Source organism: Molossus molossus, unplaced genomic scaffold (assembly GCF_014108415.1).
Source record: "Molossus molossus isolate mMolMol1 unplaced genomic scaffold, mMolMol1.p scaffold_m16_p_4, whole genome shotgun sequence".
In the NCBI taxonomy this organism is placed as follows: domain Eukaryota; kingdom Metazoa; phylum Chordata; class Mammalia; order Chiroptera; family Molossidae; genus Molossus; species Molossus molossus.
In genome coordinates, this window is record NW_023425377.1 from 38172733 (window position 1) to 38197717 (window position 24985).

Here is a 24985-nt window from a genome sequence, read left to right on the forward strand (position 1 = left end):
GGGAACTCGGAGGGACCAGGGAACTAGGCGGAAAATTAATTCTGCTGCCTCCCCTCCTGCTGTGCAAGGCCCTGTAGCCGCTGAAGCCGCACAGACTCCTGGCCCCCAGACAACTCGGTGGGACCGGGGAACGCGGTGGAGAGTTAACTCTACCGCCTCCCCCCCTGCTGTGCACGGCCTTGGAAACTCTGCAGCCAGCTAGGCTAGGCTCTCCACTGGAGCCGCACAGACTCCTGGCCCCCAAGGAACTGGGCGGGACCAGGGAACTCGGAGGGACCGGGGAACTAGGCGGAAAATTAATTCTGCTGCCTCCCCTCCTGCCGTGCAAGGCCCTGTAGCCGCTGAAGCCACACAGACCCCTGGCCCCCAGGCAACTCGGTGGGACCGGGGAACGCGGTGGAGAGTTAACTCTACCGCCTCCCCCCCTGCTGTGCACGGCCTTGGAAACTCTGCAGCCGGCTAGGCTAGGCTCTCCGCTGGAGCCACACAGACTCCTGGCCCCCAAGGAACTGGGCGGGACCAGGGAACTCGGAGGGACCAGGGAACTAGGCGGAAAATTAATTCTGCTGCCTCCCCTCCTGCTGTGCAAGGCCCTGTAGCCACTGAAGCCGCACAGACTCCTGGCCCCCAGACAACTCGGTGGGACCGGGGAACGCGGTGGAGAGTTAACTCTACCGCCTCCCCCCCTGCTGTGCACGGCCTTGGAAACTCTGCAGCCAGCTAGGCTAGGCTCTCCGCTGGAGCCGCACAGACTCCTGGCCCCCAAGGAACTGGGCGGGACCAGGGAACTCGGAGGGACCGGGGAACTAGGCGGAAAATTAATTCTGCTGCCTCCCCTCCTGCCGTGCAAGGCCCTGTAGCCGCTGAAGCCGCACAGACTCCTGGCCCCCAGGCAACTCGGTGGGACCGGGGAACGCGGCGGAAAATTAAGTCTACCGCCTCACTCCCTGCCGTGCACGGCCTTAGAAACTCTGCAGCCGGCTAGGCTAGGCTCTCCGCTGGAGCCACACAGACTCCTGGCCCCCAAGGAACTGGGCGGGACCAGGGAACTCGGAGGGACCGGGGAACTAGGCGGAAAATTAATTCTGCTGCCTCCCCTCCTGCCGTGCAAGGCCCTGTAGCCACTGAAGCCGCACAGACTCCTGGCCCCCAGGCAACTCGGTGGGACCGGGGAACGCGGTGGAGAGTTAACTCTACCGCCTCCCCCCCTGCTGTACACGGCCTTGGAAACTCTGCAGCCGGCTAGGCTAGGCTCTCCGCTGGAGCCGCACAGACTCCTGGCCCCCAAGGAACTGGGCGGGACCAGGGAACTTGGAGGGACCGGGGAACTAGGCGGAAAATTAATTCTGCTGCCTCCCCTCCTGCCGTGCAAGGCCCTGTAGCCCCTGAAGCCGCACAGACTCCTGGCCCCCAGGCAACTCGGTGGGACCGGGGAACGCGGCGGAAAATTAAGTCTACCGCCTCACTCCCTGCCGTGCACGGCCTTAGAAACTCTGCAGCCGGCTAGGCTAGGCTCTCCGCTGGAGCCGCACAGACTCGCAGCCGGCTAGGCTAGGCTCTCTGCTGAAGCCGCACAGACTCGCAGACCCCAGGCAAATCGGTGGGACCGGGGAACGCGGTGGAGATTTAACGCTACCGCCTCCCTCCCTGCCGTGCACGGCCTTGGAAACTCTGCAGCCGGCTAGGCTAGGCTCTCCGCTGGAGCCGCACAGACTCGCAGCCGGCTAGGCTAGGCTCTCTGCTGAAGCCGCACAGACTCGCAGACCCCAGGCAAATCGGTGGGACCGGGGAACGCGGTGGAGATTTAACGCTACCGACTCCCTCCCTGCCGTGCACGGCCTTGGAAACTCTGCAGCCGGCTAGGCTAGGCTCTCCGCGGGAGCCGCACAGACTCGCAGCCGGCTAGGCTAGGCTCTCTGCTGAAGCCGCACAGACTCGCAGACCCCAGGCAACTCGGTGGGACCGGGGAACGCGGTGGAGAGTTAACTCTACCGCCTCCCCCCCTGCCGTGCACGGCCTTGGAAACTCTGCAGCCGGCTAGGCTAGGCTCTCCGCTGGAGCCGCACAGACTCCTGGCCCCCAAGGAACTGGGCGGGACCAGGGAACTCGGAGGGACCGGGGAACTAGGCGGAAAATTAATTCTGCTGCCTCCCCTCCTGCCGTGCAAGGCCCTGTAGCCGCTGAAGCCGCACAGACTCCTGGCCCCCAGGCAACTCGGTGGGACCGGGGAACGCGGCGGAAAATTAAGTCTACCGCCTCACTCCCTGCCGTGCACGGCCTTGGAAACTCTGCAGCCGGCTAGGCTAGGCTCTCCGCTGGAGCCGCACAGACTCGCAGCCGGCTAGGCTAGGCTCTCTGCTGAAGCCGCACAGACTCGCAGACCCCAGGCAAATCGGTGGGACCGGGGAACGTGGTGGAGATTTAACGCTACCGCCTCCCTCCCTGCCGTGCACGGCCCTGGAAACTCTGCAGCCGCTGAAGCCCCACGGACTCACGGCCCCCAGGGAACTGGGCGGGACCAGGGAACTTGGCTGGAAATTATTCCCACCACCTCCCTTGCCACCCTGCATGGGCCCTCCTAACGCTATAGCCTGCTAAACTCTCCGCTGGAGCCACACAGACTCCCGGAGAACAGGGGACTTGGCGGGATTAAAGTGGGTCCTCCCTGGTGCATCCAAACCCAGGAGAAGGAGCCACAAACAGCAAAACACGAACACCCACTGGGAAAACTTGGCAGACTCCAAAGCCCACTGTGATAACCAAAATGGTGAGAAACAGAAACAAAAGCCAAATGAAAGATCAAGAGACCTCTACAGAAGATGAAATAAATGAGGTGCAGTTAAGCAAGTTAACAGAACTAGAATTTAGAGCCATGATGTTGCGGAAGCTCAACAGCATGTGTAAGGACATGAGCAACATGAGTAAAGACATAGAAATGTTGAAAATAAACCATCTGGAAATGAAAAACCAACAGGAAGAAATGAAGAATGACATATCAGAAATGAAAAACACACTGGAAGGTCTAAAAAGCAGAGTAGGGGAAGCTGAGGACCGGATCAGTGAATTAGAGGACAGGCTAGAAGAAATCAACCAATCAGAAAACCAAAAGGAAAAAAAGATTAAGAAACAAGAAGAGAGCTTAAGAGAATTGTGGGACAACTGGAAACGTAATAATATTCGTATCATAGGAGTCCCTGAAGAAGAAGAAAGTAAGCGAGGGCTAGAGAATATATTCAAAGAAATAGTGACAGAAAACTTCCCTAATTTGGTGAAGGAAGAAGGCATTCAAGTTCAAGAAGCTCAGAGAGCCCCAAGTAAGAAGAACCCAAACAGGCCCACACCAAGACACATAGTAATCAAACTGCCAAAAATTCAAGACAAAGAGAGAATCCTAAAAGCAGCAAGAGATAAGCAACAGGTTACCTACAAAGGAACCCCCATAAGGCTCTCAGCTGACTTCTCACAAGAAACATTACAGGCTCGAAGGGAATGGCATGAAGTAATCAAGGTCATGAAAAACAAGGATCTGAATCCAAGACTACTCTATCCAGCAAGGCTATCGTTCAAAATAGAAGGTCAAATAAAGAGCTTCCCAGACAAAATAAGGCTAAGGGAGTACATTAGCACCAAACCAGCACTGCAAGAAATGTTAAAAGGACTGCTGTAATTACCAGGAGAAATGGGGAGAAAAATAGAACCACACTAAACAAAAATGGCAATAAATAAGTACATATCAATAACCACCTTAAATGTAAATGGACTGAATGCTCCCATAAAAAGACACAGAGTAGCTGATTGGATAAGAAAGCAAGACTCATCTATATGCTGTTTACAAGAAACCCACCTCACAACAAAAGACTCACACAGATTGAAAGTGAAGGGATGGAAAAAAATCTTTCAAGCAAATGGAAAAGAAAAAAAAAGCTGGGGTAGCAATACTGATATCTGATAAAATAGACTTCAGATTGAAGGCCATAACTAGAGACAAAGAAGCCCACTACATAATATTGAAAGGATCTATCCAACAGGAAGATATAACATTGATAAACATATATGCACCCAATATAGGAGCACCAAAATATATTAAAAATCTTCTGGAGGACTTCAAAGGAGAAATCGATAGCAATACAATCATAACAGGGGACTTCAACACCCCGCTCACATCACTGGATAGATCCTCTAGACAAAAAATTAGCAAGGAAACAGAGACTCTAAATGAAGCACTAGACCAAATGGATTTAATAGATATCTACAGAGAACTACACCCCAAAACTACAGAATTCACATTCTTCTCAAGTGCACATGGAACATTCTCAAAGATAGACCACATGTTAGGGCACAAACTAAGTCTCTACAAGTTCAAGAAGATTGAAATTATAACAAGCATCTTCTCAGACCACAATGGTATGAAACTAGAAATCAATTGCAAGAAGAACATACAAAGACATTTTAACACATGGAAGCTAAATAGAATGTTATTAAACAATGAATGGGTCACCGAGGAAATCAAGGAAGAAATCAAAAACTTCCTGGAAACCAATGAAAATGAGGACACAACAATACAAAATCTATGGGATGCAGCAAAAGCAGTTCTGAGAGGGAAGTTTATAGCACTACAGGCCTACCTCAAAAAAGAAGAAAAATCTCTAATAGACTACCTAACCTCACAACTTAAAGAACTAGAGAGTAAACAAAAAGAAAACCCCAGAGCAAGCAGAAGAAAAGAAATAGTAAGGATCAGAGCAGAAATAAACGACATAGAGACCAAAAAAACAATCCAGAGGATCAATAAAACAAAGAGCTGGTTTTTTGAAAAGATAAACAAGATTGATGGACCCTTAGCTAGACTCACCAAGAAACAAAGAGAGAGAACCCAAATACATAAAATCAGAAATGAAACAGGAGAGATAACAACTGACCCTACAGAAATACAAAAGATCGTTAACAACTACTATGAAAAATTATACGGCAACAAATTCGAAAATCTAAGCGAAATGGACAAATTTTTAGAAACACATAGCCTCCCAAAATTGGATCAGATAGAGATTGAAAACTTGAACAGACCAATAACAACAGAGGAAATTGAAGATGTAATCAAGACTCTTCCAGCAAACAAAAGCCCAGGCCCAGATGGCTTCACAGGGGAGTTTTACCGAACATTCAAAGAAGAACTAATACCCATTCTCCTCAAACTATTTCAAAAAATTCAAGAAGAAGGAAGACTGCCAAACTCGTTTTATGAAGCCAGCATAACTTTAATTCCAAAACCAGAAAAAGACACAACAAAGAAAGAAAACTACAGGCCAATATCCCTGATGAACATAGATGCCAAAATCCTGAACAAAATACTAGCAAATCGAATCCAGCAATACACCAGAAAAATTATCCACCATGACCAGGTGGGATTCATCCCAGGGATGCAAGGCTGGTACAATATTCGCAAATCCATAAATGTGATACACCACATAAATAAATTGAAGAATAAAAACCACATGATCATATCAATAGATGCTGAAAAAGCCTTTGACAAAATCCAGCATCCATTTCTGATAAAAACGCTCACCAGTGTGGGAATTGAGGGATCATACCTAGACATAATAAAGGCCATATATGAAAGACCTACAGCCAACATCATACTCAATGGGCAAAAACTAAAAGCATTTCCCTTAAGAACAGGAACAAGGCAAGGATGCCCACTTTCGCCACTCCTATTTAACATAGTACTGGAAGTCTTAGCCACAGCAATCAGACAGGAAGAAAAAATAAAAGGGATCCAAATTGGAAAGGAGGAAGTGAAAGTGTCATTATTTGCAGATGACATGATACTGTACATAGAAAATCCCAAAGACTCCACCAAAAGCTTACTAGACTTAATAAATGAATTTGGCAAAGTAGCAGGATACAAAATTAACGTCAAGAAATCGATGGCATTCTTATACACCAATGATGAACTCACAGAAAGAGAAACTAGGCAAACAATCCCATTTACCATTGCGGCAAAAAAATTAAGATACCTAGGAATAAACTTAACCAAAGAGATAAAGGACCTATTCGCAGAAAACTACAGATCTTTGAAAAATGAAATAGAGCAAGATGTAAAAAAGTGGAAGAACATACCCTGTTCATGGATTGGGAGAATTAACATCATTAAAATGTCCATATTACCCAAAGCAATTTATAGATTCAACGCAATCCCCATCAAAATACCAACGGCATACTTCAAAGAATTAGAACAATTACTTCAAAAGTTCATATGGAACCAAAAAAGGCCTCGAATAGCCACAGCAATCTTGAAAAGGAAGAACAAAGTTGGAGGGATCACAATACCAGATTTCAGGTTATACTACAAAGCCACCATAATCAAAACAGCCTGGTACTGGCACAAGAACAGGTATATAGACCAGTGGAACAGAATAGAGAACCCAGAAATGGACCCTAGGCAATATGCTCAATTAATATTTGACAAAGGTGGCAAGAGCATACAGTGGAGTAAGGACAGCCTCTTTAATAAATGGTGCTGGGAAAATTGGACAGCTACTTGCCGAAAAATGAAACTAGACCATCAACTTACACCCTACACCAAAATAAACTCAAAATGGATAAAAGACTTAAATGTAACCCATGAATCCATAAAAATCCTAGAGGAGACTGTGGGCAACAAAATCTCAGACATCATACGCAGCAGAATTTTTACTGACACATCACCTAAGGCAATAGAAACAAAGGAGAAAATGAACACATGGGACTACATCAAACTCAAAAGCTTCTGCACAGCGAAAGATACAATCATCAAAACGGAAAGGCTACCCACTGTATGGGAGAGCATAATTGCCAATGATATATCAGATAAGGGGTTAATTTCCAATACATATAGAGTGCTCACACAACTCCACAAAAGGAAGACAAAGAATCCAATTAAAAAATGGGCAGAGGAACTAAATAGACACCTCTCCAAACAGGACATACAAATGGCTAAGAGACATATGAAGAAATGTTCATCATCACTAATCATCAGAGAGATGCAAATCAAAACAACAATGAGGTATCACCTCACACCGGTCAGAATGGCCGCCATCAACAAATCATCAAACAACAAGTGTTGGCGAGGGTGTGGAGAAAAGGGGACTCTAGTACACTGTTGGTGGGAATGCAGACTGGTGCAGCCACTATGGAAAACAATATGGTGTCACCTCAAAAAATTAAAAATTGAACTCCCATTTGACCCAGTGATCCCACTTCTAGGAATATACCCTAAGAAGCCTGAAACACCAATCAGAAAGAATATATGTACCCCCATCTTTGTAGCAGCACTATTTACAATCGCTAAGATCTGGAAACAGCCCAAGTGCCCATCAGTAGACGAATGGATTAAAAAGCTGTGGTACATATACACAATGGAGTACTACGCAGCGGTAAGAAAGAAAGATCTCTTGTCCTTTGAGACTACATGGAGGGACCTGGAAAGTATCATCCTGAGTGAAACAAGCCAAGCAGAGAAAGACAAATTTCATATGATCTCACTGATTTCTGGAATATAATGAACATAACAGTTTGAGGACAATCCCCTAAGGAGTGGGGAGCTGAGAGAGGGATGAACAACAGAATTTATATGCATATAGGCATGAACAGTGGACATGGACAACAATCGGGGGAAGGGGCGGGGAGGGAAGGGGGAGGGGGGAACCACTGGGGGAAAAAAGGAGAATCATTTGTAACAAAAATTATTCAATAAAAAAAAATAAAAATAAAAAAAAAAAAAAAAGAAGTAGAGATCTAGAGATAGGCAAGTGGCTACCTCCAAGAAGACAGAGGCCCCACATGCCAAGAAGGTATTCAAGATCCTGAGGAACTCAGCACCCACTACCACGTGGGAGCCCACCAGCCCAGCAGAACTGAAAGAAGACAGCCCCTGGAAGTAGAGCAGAGGGCAGAAGACTAGACCCACTCCACAGAAGCGTGGACCAGCCCAGGAAGCTCCAGTGCAAGCAGAACAAAAGATCAGAGAGCTGAGGGTGGGGCAGCCAGAGCAGGACTACAGAGACACAACAGCAGCTGTGCCTTTGCAAAGGACCTGGCTGGGTACATTCAGAGAACATTTAGGGGTAGGCAAAGTGAATTACATAGGGTATTGAATCAAGTAGAAATACACAGGAGAAGGCCATAATAAAAAAATAGATATATCCCTGTCATCAGCCTGAACTGGCTTCAAACCATCAAGATTTGGGAATTAACAAACTTCCCAAAGGCAGAGGCCTTGACCATCTTACTATCTGCAGTGACCTCCATGCCTGAAGGTATTACTATCTGTATGGTGGATAGATGGATGCATATCTACCAATGGAGTTAAGTTTGTACTCACCAGCTACCAAGATGTGGACGGAACATTTATGTCACATATATGCTATTCCTAATATTTAAACCAATGGCTATGCCATTATTTCACATTTATGTCTCATATTATCAAAATACTGGTAATAGTTACATTTTATAAGTGTTGAGAATTCAAAATTTTAAATTTTAAGAAGTGACACTAAACCTTGAGTATGCTTTAAATATAAAACTGTATATGCAAATAAAACTCTCAAATAAAAATAAGATATATGTTACACATATATCAGCATAATATAAATTTGCAGATTAATTTTAAAGTTATTTTTAAATAATTACATAGAAGTAAAATGTAAAGTGTGATTTTAAAAGTAGTGTTTCAAATACATTATTGATGGGTTATATGCACATTTTTCTCTGTAAGAAAAACTTGGAGAATTTGGAACCATAAAGAGAAAGTTATCAGTAAGCTCCAAATATTTCCATCTGATTTCTTCATCTGCCACTGATCTAATATTTTACCCAATAATTTTAGAAACCTCTTTGAAAAATGCATGACCATCCCACTCCATCACTTACCATTAGCTCTATCAACCTAGGATTACAATTGTTGTTCTAGTTGGAAGCTGTGTTTTCTATTTCAAGGAAGCATTTTCATTCTCTCTCTTCTTCTTTGGTTTAATTAATGGTTTAATTAAATACAAATGCAGACTTCCTCTATCAACATCAGTACATCTGGATCCATATTCTCCTTGTTGATAAAGTCTTTGAACTAAAGTAAGAACTATCCTTGCAAGAAAAACTTTGCTTGTATGATAATAACATTTCTTTCTCTACTTAAGAAGCATGAAAAATATTGCCCTGGCTGGTTTGGCTCAGCATTTAGAGCATCAGCCCATGGACCAAAGTGTCGTGGTTCGATTCCCAGTCAAGGGCATGTACCTGGGTTGCAGATTCATCCTGGCCCCTGTTGGGGTTGTGCAGGAGGCAACCAATTGATGTGTTTCTCTCACATCAATGTTTCTCTCTTTCTCCACCACCCTCCCCCACTTGCCACTCTATCTAAAAAAATCAATGGAAAAATACCCTCCGGTGAGGATTAACAAAAAAAAAAAAAAAAATGAAAAATACAAATAAATACTCTGTGAGCAGACCTTTGATTAAAATTTTTGATACATGATATAACTCTTTGTACAGGGCTTAAGATATGTGATTTATAAGCCTAACTTTTATTACAGAAATAAAATATTATATTAGAAAAACAGAATTTTGACACTTAAAAATTGAACCATAAACCAAAAACTGGAACTGCATTTTCTGAACCCTTGGAAATCCTCTGAGTTAGTAATGATTATGTTCATTTTATAAATGGAGAAACTGCAGCCTGAGAAGTTAAGTTACTCTGTCCCTTACTAGTCAGTGGTAAAGCCAAGATTAGCACCCAGGCAGGCTGACCCCAGAGCCTGTGCATATTCTACCACTCCATGAATCTTTGCACCCAGAGGACAGCACAACCACCAGGAAAGTCTGCAGAATTATGAATCCAACTAGGGAATATTATCTAATCAGACCTCGGGCTCAGATAACTAGAGGTCTTCCTATTAAGATACCAGTGTCAGGTGAGATTTGGCAAAAGGCCTGAGATCCTAATAAGTCCTCCAGTAAAGTGTTTTTTGGCTGGAGTCTGTAATTTTTGAGGCTGTAAATTGGGCTTAATTGGCCTGGTTCCTGGCAGAGTGCTGATCAGGCAGCTAGCAGAGCCACTGCTGAATCAGCTGCTGCTGCTCTTGCCCATATACAGGAGAGACAACCGAGGCTTCCCCTTTACAGTGATGACTCACTCCTTCCTGGGAGATGAAGTTCAGAAAACTAGCTTTGTATCCTTACCCTTGTTCCTGATATTTATCTCCACTGGGACTTAGCTGGCCCACAGGCAGACACATGGAGAAATGACAGTTCTAACACCATTTTGAAACATGAGGTCTCCTGGCCTCTGTGGGCTTGGAGAAATCACTGTGGTCCCTCATACTTTGGTATGTCTGCCTGATTTTAAATTTACCTTTACAGGATGATAGTTCAAAACATTGTCCTTGATGTCAGACTGGCCTGGATTCAAGCCCAGACCCTGTCATAATCACCTTTGTGAATATAGGCAAGTTACTCAACTTCTCTATATCTCATGCTTCCATATTTAAAATAGGGATATAGAAATACCCATCAAAATAAATTGATGTGAGGGTTAAACAATGTAGTGACTGTTAAGCACAGAGCCTGACACAAAATGGATACCCAATAAGCATTAGCTATTCTTTGTAATGATAATTATTATTATTATTATGGTATAAATATTTTCGGGATTGATGTCAGTTTTCAGTGGTAACTGTGTACATAAAAAGTAAACAATCTCCATCCAATCCAAAAGATAATCCTCAAATGCTATTTTAACCTCACATTTCAATCTTCTCCTCCACAAGATGACAAGAGCCTGGTTTAGTTTTCATCACCTCTCTCTGTCTGCCCTCTGGTAAAGATGTGAAGACAGTTGAGTGTTCAGCAGACCCTGAGTAACAGAGGATTTGTTACATTTAGAAATTATTCTGGGATAATGAGTCACAGAGAAAATCATGCAGCAAATCTTGGAGGCTTTAGAAGATCATTAAATTTATCACTCAACAGATGTTTCCTGAGTATCTATTATGTGCAAAACATAAGGCTGCATACTCGCGGGGATGCAGATAGTTGGTTCCCTCAAAGAGCTTAAAAATAGATCAGATGTAAACACAGTAGTACAGCCATTCACAACCTGACCATGAGCCATGATTGCCAAGTGAGTGGACCACAGAATAGGACCTGAAGGAGTCCAACACCTCTCAGGGGAGTAAGGGATTTGGTAGGACTTGAAGGTGGAAAGAAAGCTGGGTCTCGAAGGCTGATTAGGACTTGAACCAGAGAGAAGCAGGATGACTTGTCCTTTAACACATACTGGGGGTTGGGGGGTCTACATAGGTCACATTTGGGAACAGCATGTAGAGCAGCTTGGCTGGAAGGGAAGGCTCAGAAAGGTAAGTAGTTGAAAATAATCCAAAAAAGGTCTGCTTCCATTTTTCCTTTGGTTTCAGGCTAGGGCAGAGCCCTAAGTGAGGTAGAGAGAGTCACTACCCAGGTATGGAGAGTAGCCACTATGTAACATTGTGAAAGAGCAAAGGCAGTCATCTGGAACCAGCTAGAAGCTCACTCTAAGTCCATAGTGGGACTCTGGCCATAATGATATATCCAGCCTGGAAAATGAGTCACCTCGTCAGCACCCTCTGGGCTCAGTGCTATGGGAGGGATCCTGGTGAGCACTGGAAAACCACTCACTTAGCATTCACCTCCAAGAGGGTCAACCAAGGCCCCTGTCATTTCACCTGCCCTCAGGAAATAGCTTACCCACAGCTCTAGAAGTCCAGCGCCATCTGTTTGGATCCCTATACCCTAAAGACTGAAGCACTGCTGGTCACGAACAACTTTCCTCACAATCAAATCATTCTTTCTCTGGCAAGAGAGAAGCTGCTGAGTCTTCAAAGCAACCTACCAATTTGGGACATTAGTATGAGTAATCCCTCTGCGAAATTGGAGGTTTGCTTAATTTGAGGTGGGAGAGAGTTTTCCATGTCCTGCTGTCCCTGAGAAACAGGAACAGAGAGTTGTCTTTGAGAATGGAGCAAGCTACTCAACTGAATAAATGCTATCAAATCTGCATGGGAGTGAAGAGCCTTCTGAAGTGCCCGTCTCCTCTTGCTGCCCAGTAGACTTCCAGGATATCTCAGTGAGCAGCTACCTGGCAGGAACCCCAACTGTGGAAAAAACTATGAAGCATGCCAAGGTTGGTCGGGCTTGTGAGTGCACAAATGGAAGAGGAGGTAGGGAAGGCTGAAATCAAGTGAGACAACTGTACAGGCATCCAAATGCAATCTTCTAGCAATGAAGGGAGTGTCTGAAAGACACTCAGGTGATCAGAAAATGGAGAATTTTGAAGGTGGTGATGTGAAAAGGTGAGGAGAGGGAGGCCGAAGCATTATATATGAAACAAAGAACCAAAATTCCCCTTGAACTAAGCTCCAATTCCTGCCCTCGTCCTCGGCTCAGTTCTTCAATGACCTCTTCATATGATAGTATGAAGTTTTTCCTGATAAGATCCTTAAACTCCTAGCTCAGTTGGCTTTGAGAATGAAGTTGTTGTTATTGTTTTCAAATCTAGCACTTCTGTAGTGGAAATAAATTCAATGAAAACATGAATTCGGTCATTTACATATTAATCATATTGCCAAGAAAGCAAGCAAACTTTCAGCCTCTTGTACACATGTACCTCTTCCAGATGTGGTGGCATGGCCAGAGAGCTGCCACACCATGGGAAAATGAGTAAGGAAGGCCACTCTGGTCCTATAGAAGGCACCAGGTTTGCAGTCTGAACAGAGAACTTCTGGCTGCACCACTTACTCATTCAAACATTACTGCCTGAGAATCCACTCTCTGAGCACCGCCTTTCTGGTAGAGGATCACACAGACATATAACTTTGACAAAAGGGAGACACTAAGAACTGCGTGAGAGAAGAGAAGGAGAGATTCTCACCTGAGTGGGTAGGGTAAGCTTTCATGGAAGAGATAGTTATTGAACTGGACAAAACTTGACTATATAGAGATGAGGGAAAGGGCATTACAGGTAGCAAGAGATACCCTGAGCAGAGGCTCAGAGATGGTCAAGCTTGTGCAGGTCTGAGAATAGCTTTGCTGGAGTTTGGCCAGAGACTAGGCATGGGAAGGAAAAGGGCAGGAGTGAAGCTGGAGCAGCAGCTGAAAGTCAGGTTTTAAACTTTATCGCCTTTGCTCTGTTCTCTTCTTCTTTTACCTCCTTCATTCCCTTTCACTTGCTTCCTTTTTCTCCAAATAAAATCCCTTCCTCTATCTATGCCTTACTCTTTCTATCCATCCCAAACAGTGCTAATGGAATGGGCATGGGATTAGTACAGAACTTGTACTGCTGTGGAGAAGAAGAGATCAGCTGTCCCCAATAGGATACAGCCCACTGCCACAGGGTGAAGGGAGACACCCAGAAATTTGGCTGGAAAACCATATGAGCATCTCTGTGACATCTGAAATCTGCAGGCTCACAGAGATGCCCTCCTGCTTGGCAGACAGAATGATATAGTGATATGAGCTTAAAAAGATGTAGAAAACTTGAACTGGGAGAAGTAATGAGTCATGAAAATATCTGCTCTAGAGGCAGATCTGAATGGTCACAGTATCACCAGCTTTATAATGGATATAATTGTTCCCACCTCTTGATGATTGGTACAGTACCTGTCTCCCTTTGCCTATGTAAACAGTTTCCAGGAAGAAGAAGAAGAAAAAAATACATTTCTATAAAACAAATGCTGGCGATAAGCTAATGAACTTAATGGAAAATCTTAACCACAGTCTCATAAGACATCAGTGGAGCCTTTGATGACTTATCTGTATAAAATAAAGTTATTTTTTCTATAAGCATGGGATTTCATAAATCTTTCTCCAACTATGTTATTTTTTAGTTTATCAAATCATGCATTGCCACATATTATTCTGTAAATGAGGCCTAGTGTCAGAGAGAAAAATCTGTGCTTAAAGAATATATAAATCACATAGCCTCAAAGCCTCTGATGTCAAATGTAGTCCTCTACCCCTCTCCCCAAAAAAGGGCAAAATGCAGTAGGTAACAGCATTTAAGGTGAGGGGAGGGGCACCAAGGAGGGAGGAGAAGTGCCTTCTGCAGATTCAGTAACCTGCATTGCTCCTCACTGATGGAGAGCTCCATAATCAGGGTGCAGCTGAATGGCCTTGATGGCAAACTGACTGACCCTAGCAAAGACCAGCTCATTTTGAGCTAATTGCCTAGAAAAATAAAGCTGCCCCTTCAGTGGGGGATGAAGGAGGAGTGATTGGATAGAGTGGCCTAACCCACCTGGTTAGGCTACATGGACCTTTCCAAAAGCACTAACACTTCAAAAAAGTGTGTGCTAAAACAACATGGAAGTCAGACAAAAAGTAGAGCTGTAGGGAGTGAAAAGCCGGGGGAAAAAAGGGAGAGAGAGAAAATGGGAAAGAAAAGGAAAGTCATGGGCTTGTTTTTATTCATCAAATGCAAATATAGTGCTTAGTATTTGTCAGGTACTGTTCTCTAAGCACTTCACAAATACTCAGTTAATCCTCATTACTGGCCTCATTTTGTAGAAGAGGGAAACTAAGCATAGAAGAGTCGATGACTGAAGAGCACATGGCCAGCATGTGGTAGGGCGAGAACTTGAACCAGGTAGCCTTGCACCCATCCATGAACTTAACCACCACCCCCTAGTAAGGAAAGTCTTAGACCCTGTTGGACTGTAAGTATCTGACCTAAGGGTGTTAACATCCCATGGAACAGCCCTAAAAATACTCAATAGTTTGTTATAAAATGTTTATAGCTCTTCAACAATTATCTATTCTTAAAATATTAAATATTTCCTTGTAAATAAATATAAAGCAGAGAAGATAGTGAATGAAGTGGTTTTCCACTGGTCCATCAATAAATTTTTAAAAGCAAAGTAACAGCCAATATTTGGCCAAAATGCCCAACAGTTCCTATATGTCAGCATTATATCCTTACTATGTCTGTGAATAACAAGAAATTCAGATGAGATATTATCAGAAAACTAGCTTTGGGTAGAAATGTTGTTATATTAAACATGAAGGCTGGTCAAATGAGCCACCAGGATATAGCTGGCTTAGGATGGATTCAAGAACCGCAGCCGCATAAATTCTGGTCCTTCTGATTCTCAGGGTCTGTTTTCCAGTCTGGGTCATCCCACCAGTTTCCTTTTCCATTATAGGGATTTCTATCTCAGAGCTCCCTCCTAACCCTTTTTTTGTTTGTTTTTTCATGGTACGTGCCCCTAGCAGGAACCAAACCAGGGACTCTCTAGCCTGCAGGCCAACGCTCACCACTGAGTCAAACTGGTCAGGGCACCCTCCTAACTCTTTCTGTAGCTTAACTTCTCTTAGTTTTCCCCTGTCTTCTTCCCAGTTCTCTGGACAGTCCATCCCAATGGTGGATGTGGTTTAATTTATATTCTCTTGAGAGGCTGCTCAGCTCCATGGAAACCCACATTAAGAGTCACAGCTCCAGGCCATTATACACTCCCTGCTATGAAGAGTGTAAATCATGTCAATGGGAAAACTGAGGTGGTTACATCAGTTCGTCCCTAGAACAGCTTTCATAAAAGTGTACCATGACTTTAGTCCAGATTTTTTATGGACAGGAATGGCTCTTGGTGTCACCCAGCCTTTGATCATTCCATCTTTCTGTGAGCTAGATGCCAAAGAAAGCAGGCCCAAGACAATGATTTTCTGAGTTCCCATTTTATTCTATTCTAGCTGTGTGCTTTTCTTTCATCAGTTCCTCTCTAACTCTGCTTTTGAAAATCCTCCCTCTGCCCCACTCTGAAACCCAGGAGGAGTTCTTCCTGCCTATGTTCCCCTGCTGAGTGCCCTTTGAGTTAGGGTATTCTTTGTGTCCTGATGGTATGTCTCATGTTACTCCCATCTTCTTTGGTTCAGGGATGATATTTCTCTGTGCTTAAAAAGCAAAGTAGAAAAAATCCTTTAATACACATTGAACTCTGTGTCATGAAGTTGTTTTTGAAGGCCCGCCACAAATGTAGAGAAGTTCCCATATAAAAATAAACAATTCAGTCTTCAACTATCAGTTGCTGTCAGCTTCTTGGGAGCATTACAGTGTAAAGCCTGTCTACAAAAAAAAAAAAAAAAAAAAAAAAATTGAAGTTAGGTTGTTTTATTATGGAGGGGGAAAAATACAGCTGTGGAAATTAGGAAAGATCTAATCAGAGGAGGGCAGAGTCCTTAGAGAGCCCCAAGGCAGGCATGGGTGAGTGGGAATGGTTCCCACTGTGTTCTCTCCCGAATTTCCTCCCCTCCAGCTCTGCTGCCCAGTCAGTTGTGCTGGCTTGTCTGCAGGAGGCAGCAGAAGCAGCAGGGATGGACTCTCCTAGATACTGATGAAGAGGCCAACGGAGGGTTAGGATTGGAGTCCTGCCAGAGCAGCTACAGTGCAGGAAGCCACAGGGTGAGCCAAATGGTCAGCCACGTGGTCTTCTGCTATTTCATGGGCATATGTCCCACCTTCTAACCCAACTGTGAGTTTCTTCAGACCAAAGCCATTGCAGAGGAGACTGACTGTTGAAAAATAAAATTGACTAACCCCCCACACCCACCCACCCGCCATTCCTCTGTGGGACCTTTGCTGTGACCAAGTTCTCAGAATTACTGAAACATCCATATGGTTGTCTTGCTTGCTCAACTTTGCCACAGCAAAGTTCTTTCTGTGAGCCAGAAAGAACACAGGTAAGCACATCATCTGCTGGCCTGGGGTTCCTACATGGGTCACGGAGAATCCAATGCTCTTGTTCTTAGAGGTTGCTGTGAATAATGCTACTCAAAAAAAGCATCTTTTGCAGCTGATGTTTGAATTATACAATTATTAGAGCTTGCTGCATGGCCAAATAAACCTTTGGTAGTGACCTCACAGGTCACTTGGCTGCTGCTGTGAGTTCCCAGAAACTGGAAACAAGAATGTATTGTCATCTGCATTGAGAATTTTTAAAAATTTATTTATTTATATTGTTCTTGTAATGAAAAGGGAATACTTCACATTTCCCAAGAATCATTGTACATGTCCCCTTCAAACCCAATGGAGCAAATGAGATGAAAATTGGCATACTATTCCAGCGCAACAGATGGAAACTCAGTTCCTTTGAAGAATGCCCAGTCTATCTGCTCTAGTCCATGGGTCCCAGCTCCTATGGCACATGACTATTTTGAGTAGGGCCAAAGAGCAGGGCTACCAAAGCAAACAATGGCTTTCTCCTGTGGCAGGAGGAAAATAAGCAAATGAGTATACTTTTCTCAAATATAAACTGTATTCCCATAAATTTTACTTAAATATTGCCTATTACCAGCTCCCACTGGTCAGGACTGAGAATCAACTACAAATGACCAAGTAGCACCAAATATTTGCAGAAAAGTAATGTGTGGTTGTAACTGAAGTCAATCTTCTGGATCAAGCAGAAAAAGGGTAGATTCAGGGGTGCGTCATGGACCACATAAGCAAAGTGGGGCCGGACTCCAGAGGGGCATGGACACTATCTGAGCCTCTTTCTATGCAACTTCATTCTTCTTTATCCCTTTTTAACTGGTGTGTTTTGCTACTTAGTCCACACAGTGAAAGATGTCTGCCCAGATCTCCCAAGGTTACATGTTAATGCCCCTGGAAATAAAAAGACTGCCTCTCTCAATCATAGTTTCCAATACCTTGGTGAGAAAACCTGATGGGGCCAGTTTAAGTCAGGGCTCCAACCCTAGTCCAAAACCTCTATCCAGAGGGCTGAGGTCAACAGTACAAAATGGCCACAAAAGGTCAACCATGTAACCTGGGCATCAGAGTGGGGCAGTTCCAAGAGAGGGAGGTGGTGGTAAGAAGCTATGGCATGGGGGGTGGGAAGGGGGTAGATACAATGTGTTAGTGCTCCAGCATGCCACAAAGAGCTCCACCCACCTGAGCAAACACCACCACTGAAATCCAGTGGGAAAATACTTAGGAGTTTCAACATGTCCTTTTGAAACAATGCAAGGGCTTTTCTTATACTTCATAGGGATAGAGAGGGGGAACTGTCTACACTATCTCATTTAATCCTATAAGACAATATGACAGACTCTGTTTTGAAGATGACAATATTGAGGCTCAGAGAGGTTAAGTAGCTGACCAAGATCACATGGCTAGTAAATAGTAAAACAAAATTCAAACCTATGTGGGACTCCAATACCCCATTCATGCTCCATCCACTCGTTCATGTTGACTCCCAAATAAACTCTGCCCAGATATAAGTATCCCTGGATTGGAGATAAGTATTTATCTAGAACAGTGGTTCTCAACCTTCCTAATGCCACGACCGTTTAATACAGTTCCTCATGTTGTGGTGACCCCCACCTATAAAATTATTTTTGTTGTTACTTCATAACTGTAATTTTGCTACTGTTATGTCTTAGGCGACCCCTGTGAAAGGGTCATTCGACCCCCAAAGGGGTCCCAACCCACAGGTTGAGAACCGCTGATCTAGAAGTCAGCTGTCATTTTGTGTGCCTGAGACTCTTTAGGCCCTCAGTTTGTCAAGCACTGATGCAGCCAGTCCTGTGAGGACTTTGACCACTGAACAAAGACCACCCCCCAGCATCACTGAGTTAGAAGGATCCAGCAGGTACCTGACCTAGATGCTACCACTCTAACACACAGGCCAGCCCCCAGGTAGAACATTTCAGCCCCGAGCTACTCATAAGTCATATACTGTTCAAGTGCTACTAATGACATTTCCTGTTTGCATTTTGTTTTTTGTTTTTGTTTTGTTTTTACAGTTCGTTGCTCATCCTAACTGTCAGCAGCAATTGCTTACCATGTGGTATGAAAATCTCTCAGGCTTACGTCAACAGTCTATCGCTGTGAAATTCCTGGCTGTCTTTGGAGTCTCCCTAGGCCTCCCTTTTCTCGCCATAGCCTATTGGATTGCTCCGTGCAGCAAGGTACAGATTGCTTAAGGTGCATGTCTTTGCGGTTATTTCTTCTTTCTCTACTTAGCAAGTCCAAAGTCCATTTTGTTCAAACAAGCAGCTGATCATTTCCCACATGTAAAGAAGATAGCTCTGAGATACCTAGCAAAAGTAGAGAACCCCATTAGAAGGAAAATGTTAAGATCTGCTTTCTTTTATCCATCTTTATTTTTTCAAAGAGAGAGGAATGATAAAATGGGAAATTTTAAATATGAGAGACAATCTGATCAATAACAGATCAGAGAGAAAATAAAGACACTTCTCTTCTAATTATGAACTATCTTAAACATGTTCTCCAAACCCATGGTAATAATAATTATAATAATAGTAAGAGAAATAGCCAACTCTTATTGAATACTTAAAAGGAAAGTAAGCCCTGGTTGGTTTTGCTCAGTTGTTAGAGTGTCAGCCCGTGAACCAAAGAGTCTTGGGTTCAATTCCCAGTCAGAGGCAATACCTGGGTTTCAGGTTTGATCCCCAACCCTGGACAGGGTCATGCAAGAGGCAACCAATCAACATATCTCTCTCACATCAATGTTTCTCTCTCTCTCTCTCTCATTCCTTCCCTTCCACTCAATCTAAAACTCAATGGGAAAATATCCATGGTTGAAGATTAACAACAACAACAACAAAAATGGAAAGTAAGCCCTTTTCATGAAATGTTTCATTTTACTCCCTCAATTACATTATGGGACATACACCTAATGAAGTAGGTTTAGAAAAGAGAAATAATAGTAGACTGAGAGTCAAATGTAGATCATTCTGGGGCACTGCAGATCCATGCCAACATCTTCCCAGTTTCCTTGGCTTCCTTGGCTTCCTTGATTGGGTTCTGGCCCACACTGACAGCTAATTAGATCACAAAAAGGAAAAGGACAAAGGAAAGAGAAGAAGAGCTTACAAGGTTACACAGCTGGGTTTTCTCACAAGGAAGGGGCAGTGTTTAGTGCCCAATGGTAACAAAAGCAGTGGAATCTGAAGGTCCAAAGCTGCCACACACACAAGCTGCCATCCATCCCCACAGTCCAGCCACTTGATCCAAAGCCACAGAAAACACCAGAGGCCACTCCACCTTTAGGTAAGAGTTAGTGCCTATAAGACAAAACCATGCAAATGTTTTGAAATAAGTTTCACGGGTTAAGATGGTCATTAAAGCCCTGGTCGGTTTGGCTCAGCAGTTAAAGCTTCGGCACACGGACCACAGAATCCCAGGTTTGGTTCCTGTTAAGGGCACATACCTTAGTTGCAGTTTGTCCCCAGACCCAATTGGGGTTGTATGGGTGGCAACTAGTCAATGTGTCTCTCTCATATCGATGTTTCCCTCTCTCTCTTCCTCCCTCTCTCCCTCCCTCTCTGTCTGAAGATAAATACAAAAATGTCCTCAGGTGAGGATTAAAAAAAAAAATTTTTTTTTTAAAAGATGGTCATTAAAGGTTCCAACACTGCATTTACCTAGTGATATATTTAAAAAGAAATTAAGCTTAACTAATCAACATTCGATAGAAGAAATATGACTACAGGGAGATTAGTCCCACAGAAAATATGACCAGCTAATGCAGTTAATATAAGTGTTATCAGTAAATGGATCCTCCTGTCAACTCCGCCCAGAGAAACTCATGCCAGTATGGAAGGCCCAAGACTTCAGGGCTGCTGATGAGGCCATCTAACCTGGCAGGCAATGAACTGACTGCCTATGAATAGGAGGGTGTCACAGAGAAAGGTTAGTCCTCAAACTCCTTCTTCTGTAGCATGGCATTAAAAATAAAAGTCCTGCCCTGGCCAGTAATGGCTCAGCAATTACAGCATCAGTCTGCAGATCGAAGGGTCACAAGTCATGCAGGAAGCAGCCAATCGATGTGTCACTCTCACATTAATGTTTCTCTCTCTCTCTCTCTCTCTCTCTCTCTGTCCACCTTCCTGCCCTCCATTCTATCTAAAAAATCAATAGAAAAATATCCTCAGGTGAGGATTAACAACAACAAAAAAAGTCCCTGTACTGATTATTTGTAGTGTTCAACCTTATCACTATTGAGGATTTTGTTTCTATATCAGTCTACCATTACATGTTTTTTTTTTTAATTAATTTATATATTTGTGTTACAATGTTTCTCCTTTTTACCCGTGACACCTCCTCCCAATCACCCCCAACTCCCGCCACAGTACTGTTGTCTATGTCAATTGGTTATGCATATATGCACATAAGTTCTTTGGTTTATCTCTTCTCTCTCCCTGGCCCCCCTCCTCTGAGGTTTGTCAGTCTGATTCCTACTTTTATGTTTCTGGGTCCATTCTGTTCATCAGCTTATTTTGTTCATTATATTCCACAAGTGAGATCATGTGATATCTGTCTTTCTCTGATTGGCTTATTTCACTTAGCATAATACTCTCCACGTACCTCCATGTCGTCTCCAAGGATAAGAGATCTTTCTTTCTTACAAGCTGTGGTATGTATACACCATGGAATACTATGACATGAGTTTCTAAATCAGAATTTCCCAAAGATAGGTGAAGGCAATTTTTTCTATCCTTCATTATGAGCTGAAAAAAGTACAGTGAGTAAAAAACAAACAAACAAACAAGAATTAATGCTGGATTAGAGCTGGTAATTGGTTTTAGGCATAGGTTTCCATACTGGAATTATTTAGTTTGTTCTGCAAATTAGATTATTGCCTTTGCCCAGAGCCTAATGGATAGGGACACTTGCCTCCACTCTCTCTGAGCTCCAATCTAATTCTAGGACATTCAGTCATTGAAATAACCACTTGGTGGAGTAAACACTGCCAATCCTCACTTTTGCTGTAAAAGAAATGTGACAATTTCCAGAAAATTGGAACTAGCCAACACCAGCAAATTGGTTTGCCTCTGCCCGCCTGAGGAAATATTTACAAAGAAATGATATGCCAATGACTAAATTTGCAGTAGGTCTGAGAAGAATCTTAGCCAAAATCATGCAGATATGATAGGAATGGGTGGAGTATGTGTAGGAGGCGGGGAAGGAATTTGGGACTTTCTTGGGGCTCAGTAAACCCAGGAGACCAATGCCACCATGGAAAACAAGGGTCAGAGGCATGGCAGTCTTCTGAAACATTCTAGAAGAAATGATTGCAGGAGAGTTTGGCCCCATGGTTGGGGCTTCCTCTCCTTTGCTCAGATACATGTATGATTGACATTTGGTACTCCTGGGACTTCCAGTAAGACTGAGAAACAGCAACCAAGATAAACAAACTGGCCATTAAGCTATTGTGGTTTCTGTGCACCTTTTGGGCTCAAAGTTTGAGCTCAGTGAAGTGGAGGGTGTGTCCACAACTGAGTGACACATCTTAGTCTATGGTATGAGATCATTTTTGGTGGCAATGCTCATTCCAAGAAAAGATTTCCTCATTAAACAGCTTTTTAAACTTGCTCCGAGGCAGCCAAAGGACAGATAAAATAGTCAAGATATGTTTAGTCTTTCCTTTCACATTTAGAAAGAAATTGTTTCAAGTTTGGCAGAGAGATTATGTTCCTGGGGATTACAAAGGAAGGTCACATCTTCCACTCAAAGAAAGCAGCCCTCTCTAGAGGCTCCTGATGTCCTGAATACAATGTCCTCCAAAGAGGGGTGGCACAGTGGAGAACTCTGTTAATATGCCAGTATCCCTCCTCCCAGGGGGCCATTGCCTTTATATCTATCTAGTAATTCTATGAAAAGGCCAGTGTCATTCCAGCAGGTCCATGTTCTAATGACCTTATTACAATTCCCTCAAAGAAATTAGACCCCGATATTTTTTGATAAACATATTCATAAAATCTCACTGCTAAACCTCATCAACCAGCTACTGTCTATCAATGTCTAATAAATATTGAGATTTCTGCTTCCAACTTAATGATGTCTTTAATTCCTAATAGTTGCTGTCATTTTCTAGGGGCACCAAAAATTACTTGATTAGCCTGCCAAGATAACCTCATCCCTTATTTCCTATTGAATTCCCAATGCTGTCAATTCTGTTTTTACATAAGTTTCTGAAGGTCTCTAAGAAAGACAGCTAAGTAAGATTATAAGGCTAAGGGTGTAAATAGAAGTTCATCTTCCTAATTTGGTGGTTGAGGAGAATGACAAAGTCACAGATGTGCCCATATGGTGATAATGGCAGGTCTGGAGCACAGGAAAGTTCTGTCAGGGTCAATAACAGATCAGTAATTTTTGTTTTTATGATCTCTCATCATAAACACCAGTATGGGGGAGGTCAGGCAGCCCCTGAAGGGCCAGTGGGTTCTTAGTCACATGGATGCTCTCAGGTAGATCTTTTGCTAGAGAGCTCCAACAAGGGTCCCAAAGCCAAATGGCCCTGATCACTGATTAGGCTGCTTTCCATCCTTTACTATTCCCTTCTGATTCATAATTTAGGTTGTTTTCCTATTAAAATCTAACAGCTGAAAAAATAACAGCCATCTTCAAGGGCTCAGTGTCTCCACAGCAGGTAGACTGGGACAGAAGTAAGCACCATGAGATTGTTGAGGAACCACACAAATCCTAATTATAAAAATACAAGAGGGGAAGCTGACTTCCTTGGCTACCTGATAACCTTCACTGTTCCATTATCCTTATTAGTCCAAGGACTCAGGCAGGAAGAACTGTAAACAACTGTACACTCCCACCTGATGTCTTTGTAGTGTGCAATCTACCAGTATTTACTGCCATGGAGCTCTTGCTTGCAGAAATATCAGTGTTAGTCATTGCTCCCAACCCTGTCTCATCCTAAATAAAAACATCTAGTCAGGAAGGCATGGGTGATTCTACAGTTTTTGAGGATCCCTGCTTTGCTTTTCTGAAGCTAAAGTAGTTTGATTTTTGTTGTTGTTGTTGTTACAAATGTTTCTCCTTTTTCCCCCATTGATCCTTTCCTCCCGATCCCACCCCTGCACCCGTCCCCACCATTGTTGTCTATGTCCATGGTTATACATACCTGCATTTAAGTTCTGTGGTTTATCTCTCCCCCACCCCCCTTCTGAGGTTTGTCAGTCTGTACCCTACTACTATGTCTCTGAGTCTGTTTTGTTCATCAGTTTGTTTCGTTCATTATATTCCACAAATAAGTGAGATCATGTGATACTTTCTTTCTCTGATTGGCTTGTTTCGCTTAAGATAATACTCTCCAGGTCCCTCCATGTTGTCTCAAAGAATAAGAGATCTTTCTTTCTTACATGTGGTCCAGGGCCAACCAGGAGAGGATCATACCTTCAAGACCTCTGTGCCCCCTCATTTGCTTCTACCAGAGGGCTACACTGGATTAAAGAAAATTACGATGAAATTTTTGAAGCATTGCCACAGAGGAAAAATTTGTTCCAGGAAACAGAAATTTGCTCCTCTGTTACAAAAGTTTCTACCCTCAAATCCAAAATGAGAGTCTATCACCTGTTACCCTGTGGTACAGGATTTAAGAGTGTCAGATGGCCGATCACTTTCACACCCAGCCTAGTCTGAAACCTGCAACATTCTCTCCCCATCTCTTCATCTATTTCATACCATAGTGTTCAGCCTGTCTCTCCCCACTAGAAAACCAGCAATTCTGAAGGAAAGGACCAATTTGTATAGCCTGTTTCATCTCCATCACCTCCAATGCCCAGAATCATGTTGCATACAGATAGTGCCCCAAAAGGGCTTGTGACATAAATACATAGGGACTATATAGGTCTTCCTTTGTGAACCCTTGCATATAAGATTTCCAAGAGTCAGTCAAGTCTAAGTTTCCCCTAAGGGGAACTGCCTGAGGCCCTTCAGTGCCACATATTGAGTGCTTCCTATATGCCATGCACTGCTCTGTTTTGCACATATTCTATGCAGTAAGTACTATCTTACCCCTGTTTTCACAAATGAAGAAACTAAGGCACAAAGAGGTTAAGTAACTTGCCAAAAACTATTGAGTTGTGATTTAAACCTAGGCTCTCTGGCTTCAGAGACTTGACCTTATCCACTGGACATATGCACACACACCCATACCAGCCATTC

General features: G+C 43.4%; 1 protein-coding gene across 1 annotated transcript in view; it reads left to right on the plus strand.

Annotated features, from left to right (window-relative positions):
* Window positions 1–24985, plus strand: part of TRPC7 (transient receptor potential cation channel subfamily C member 7) — a 150990-nt gene that overhangs the window by 61138 nt on the left and 64867 nt on the right. Inside the window, exon 4 of the mRNA XM_036282146.1 lies at window positions 18805–18969. Coding sequence (XP_036138039.1) covers window positions 18805–18969 — 165 coding nt within the window. The remainder of the gene's footprint in view (window positions 1–18804; window positions 18970–24985) is intronic.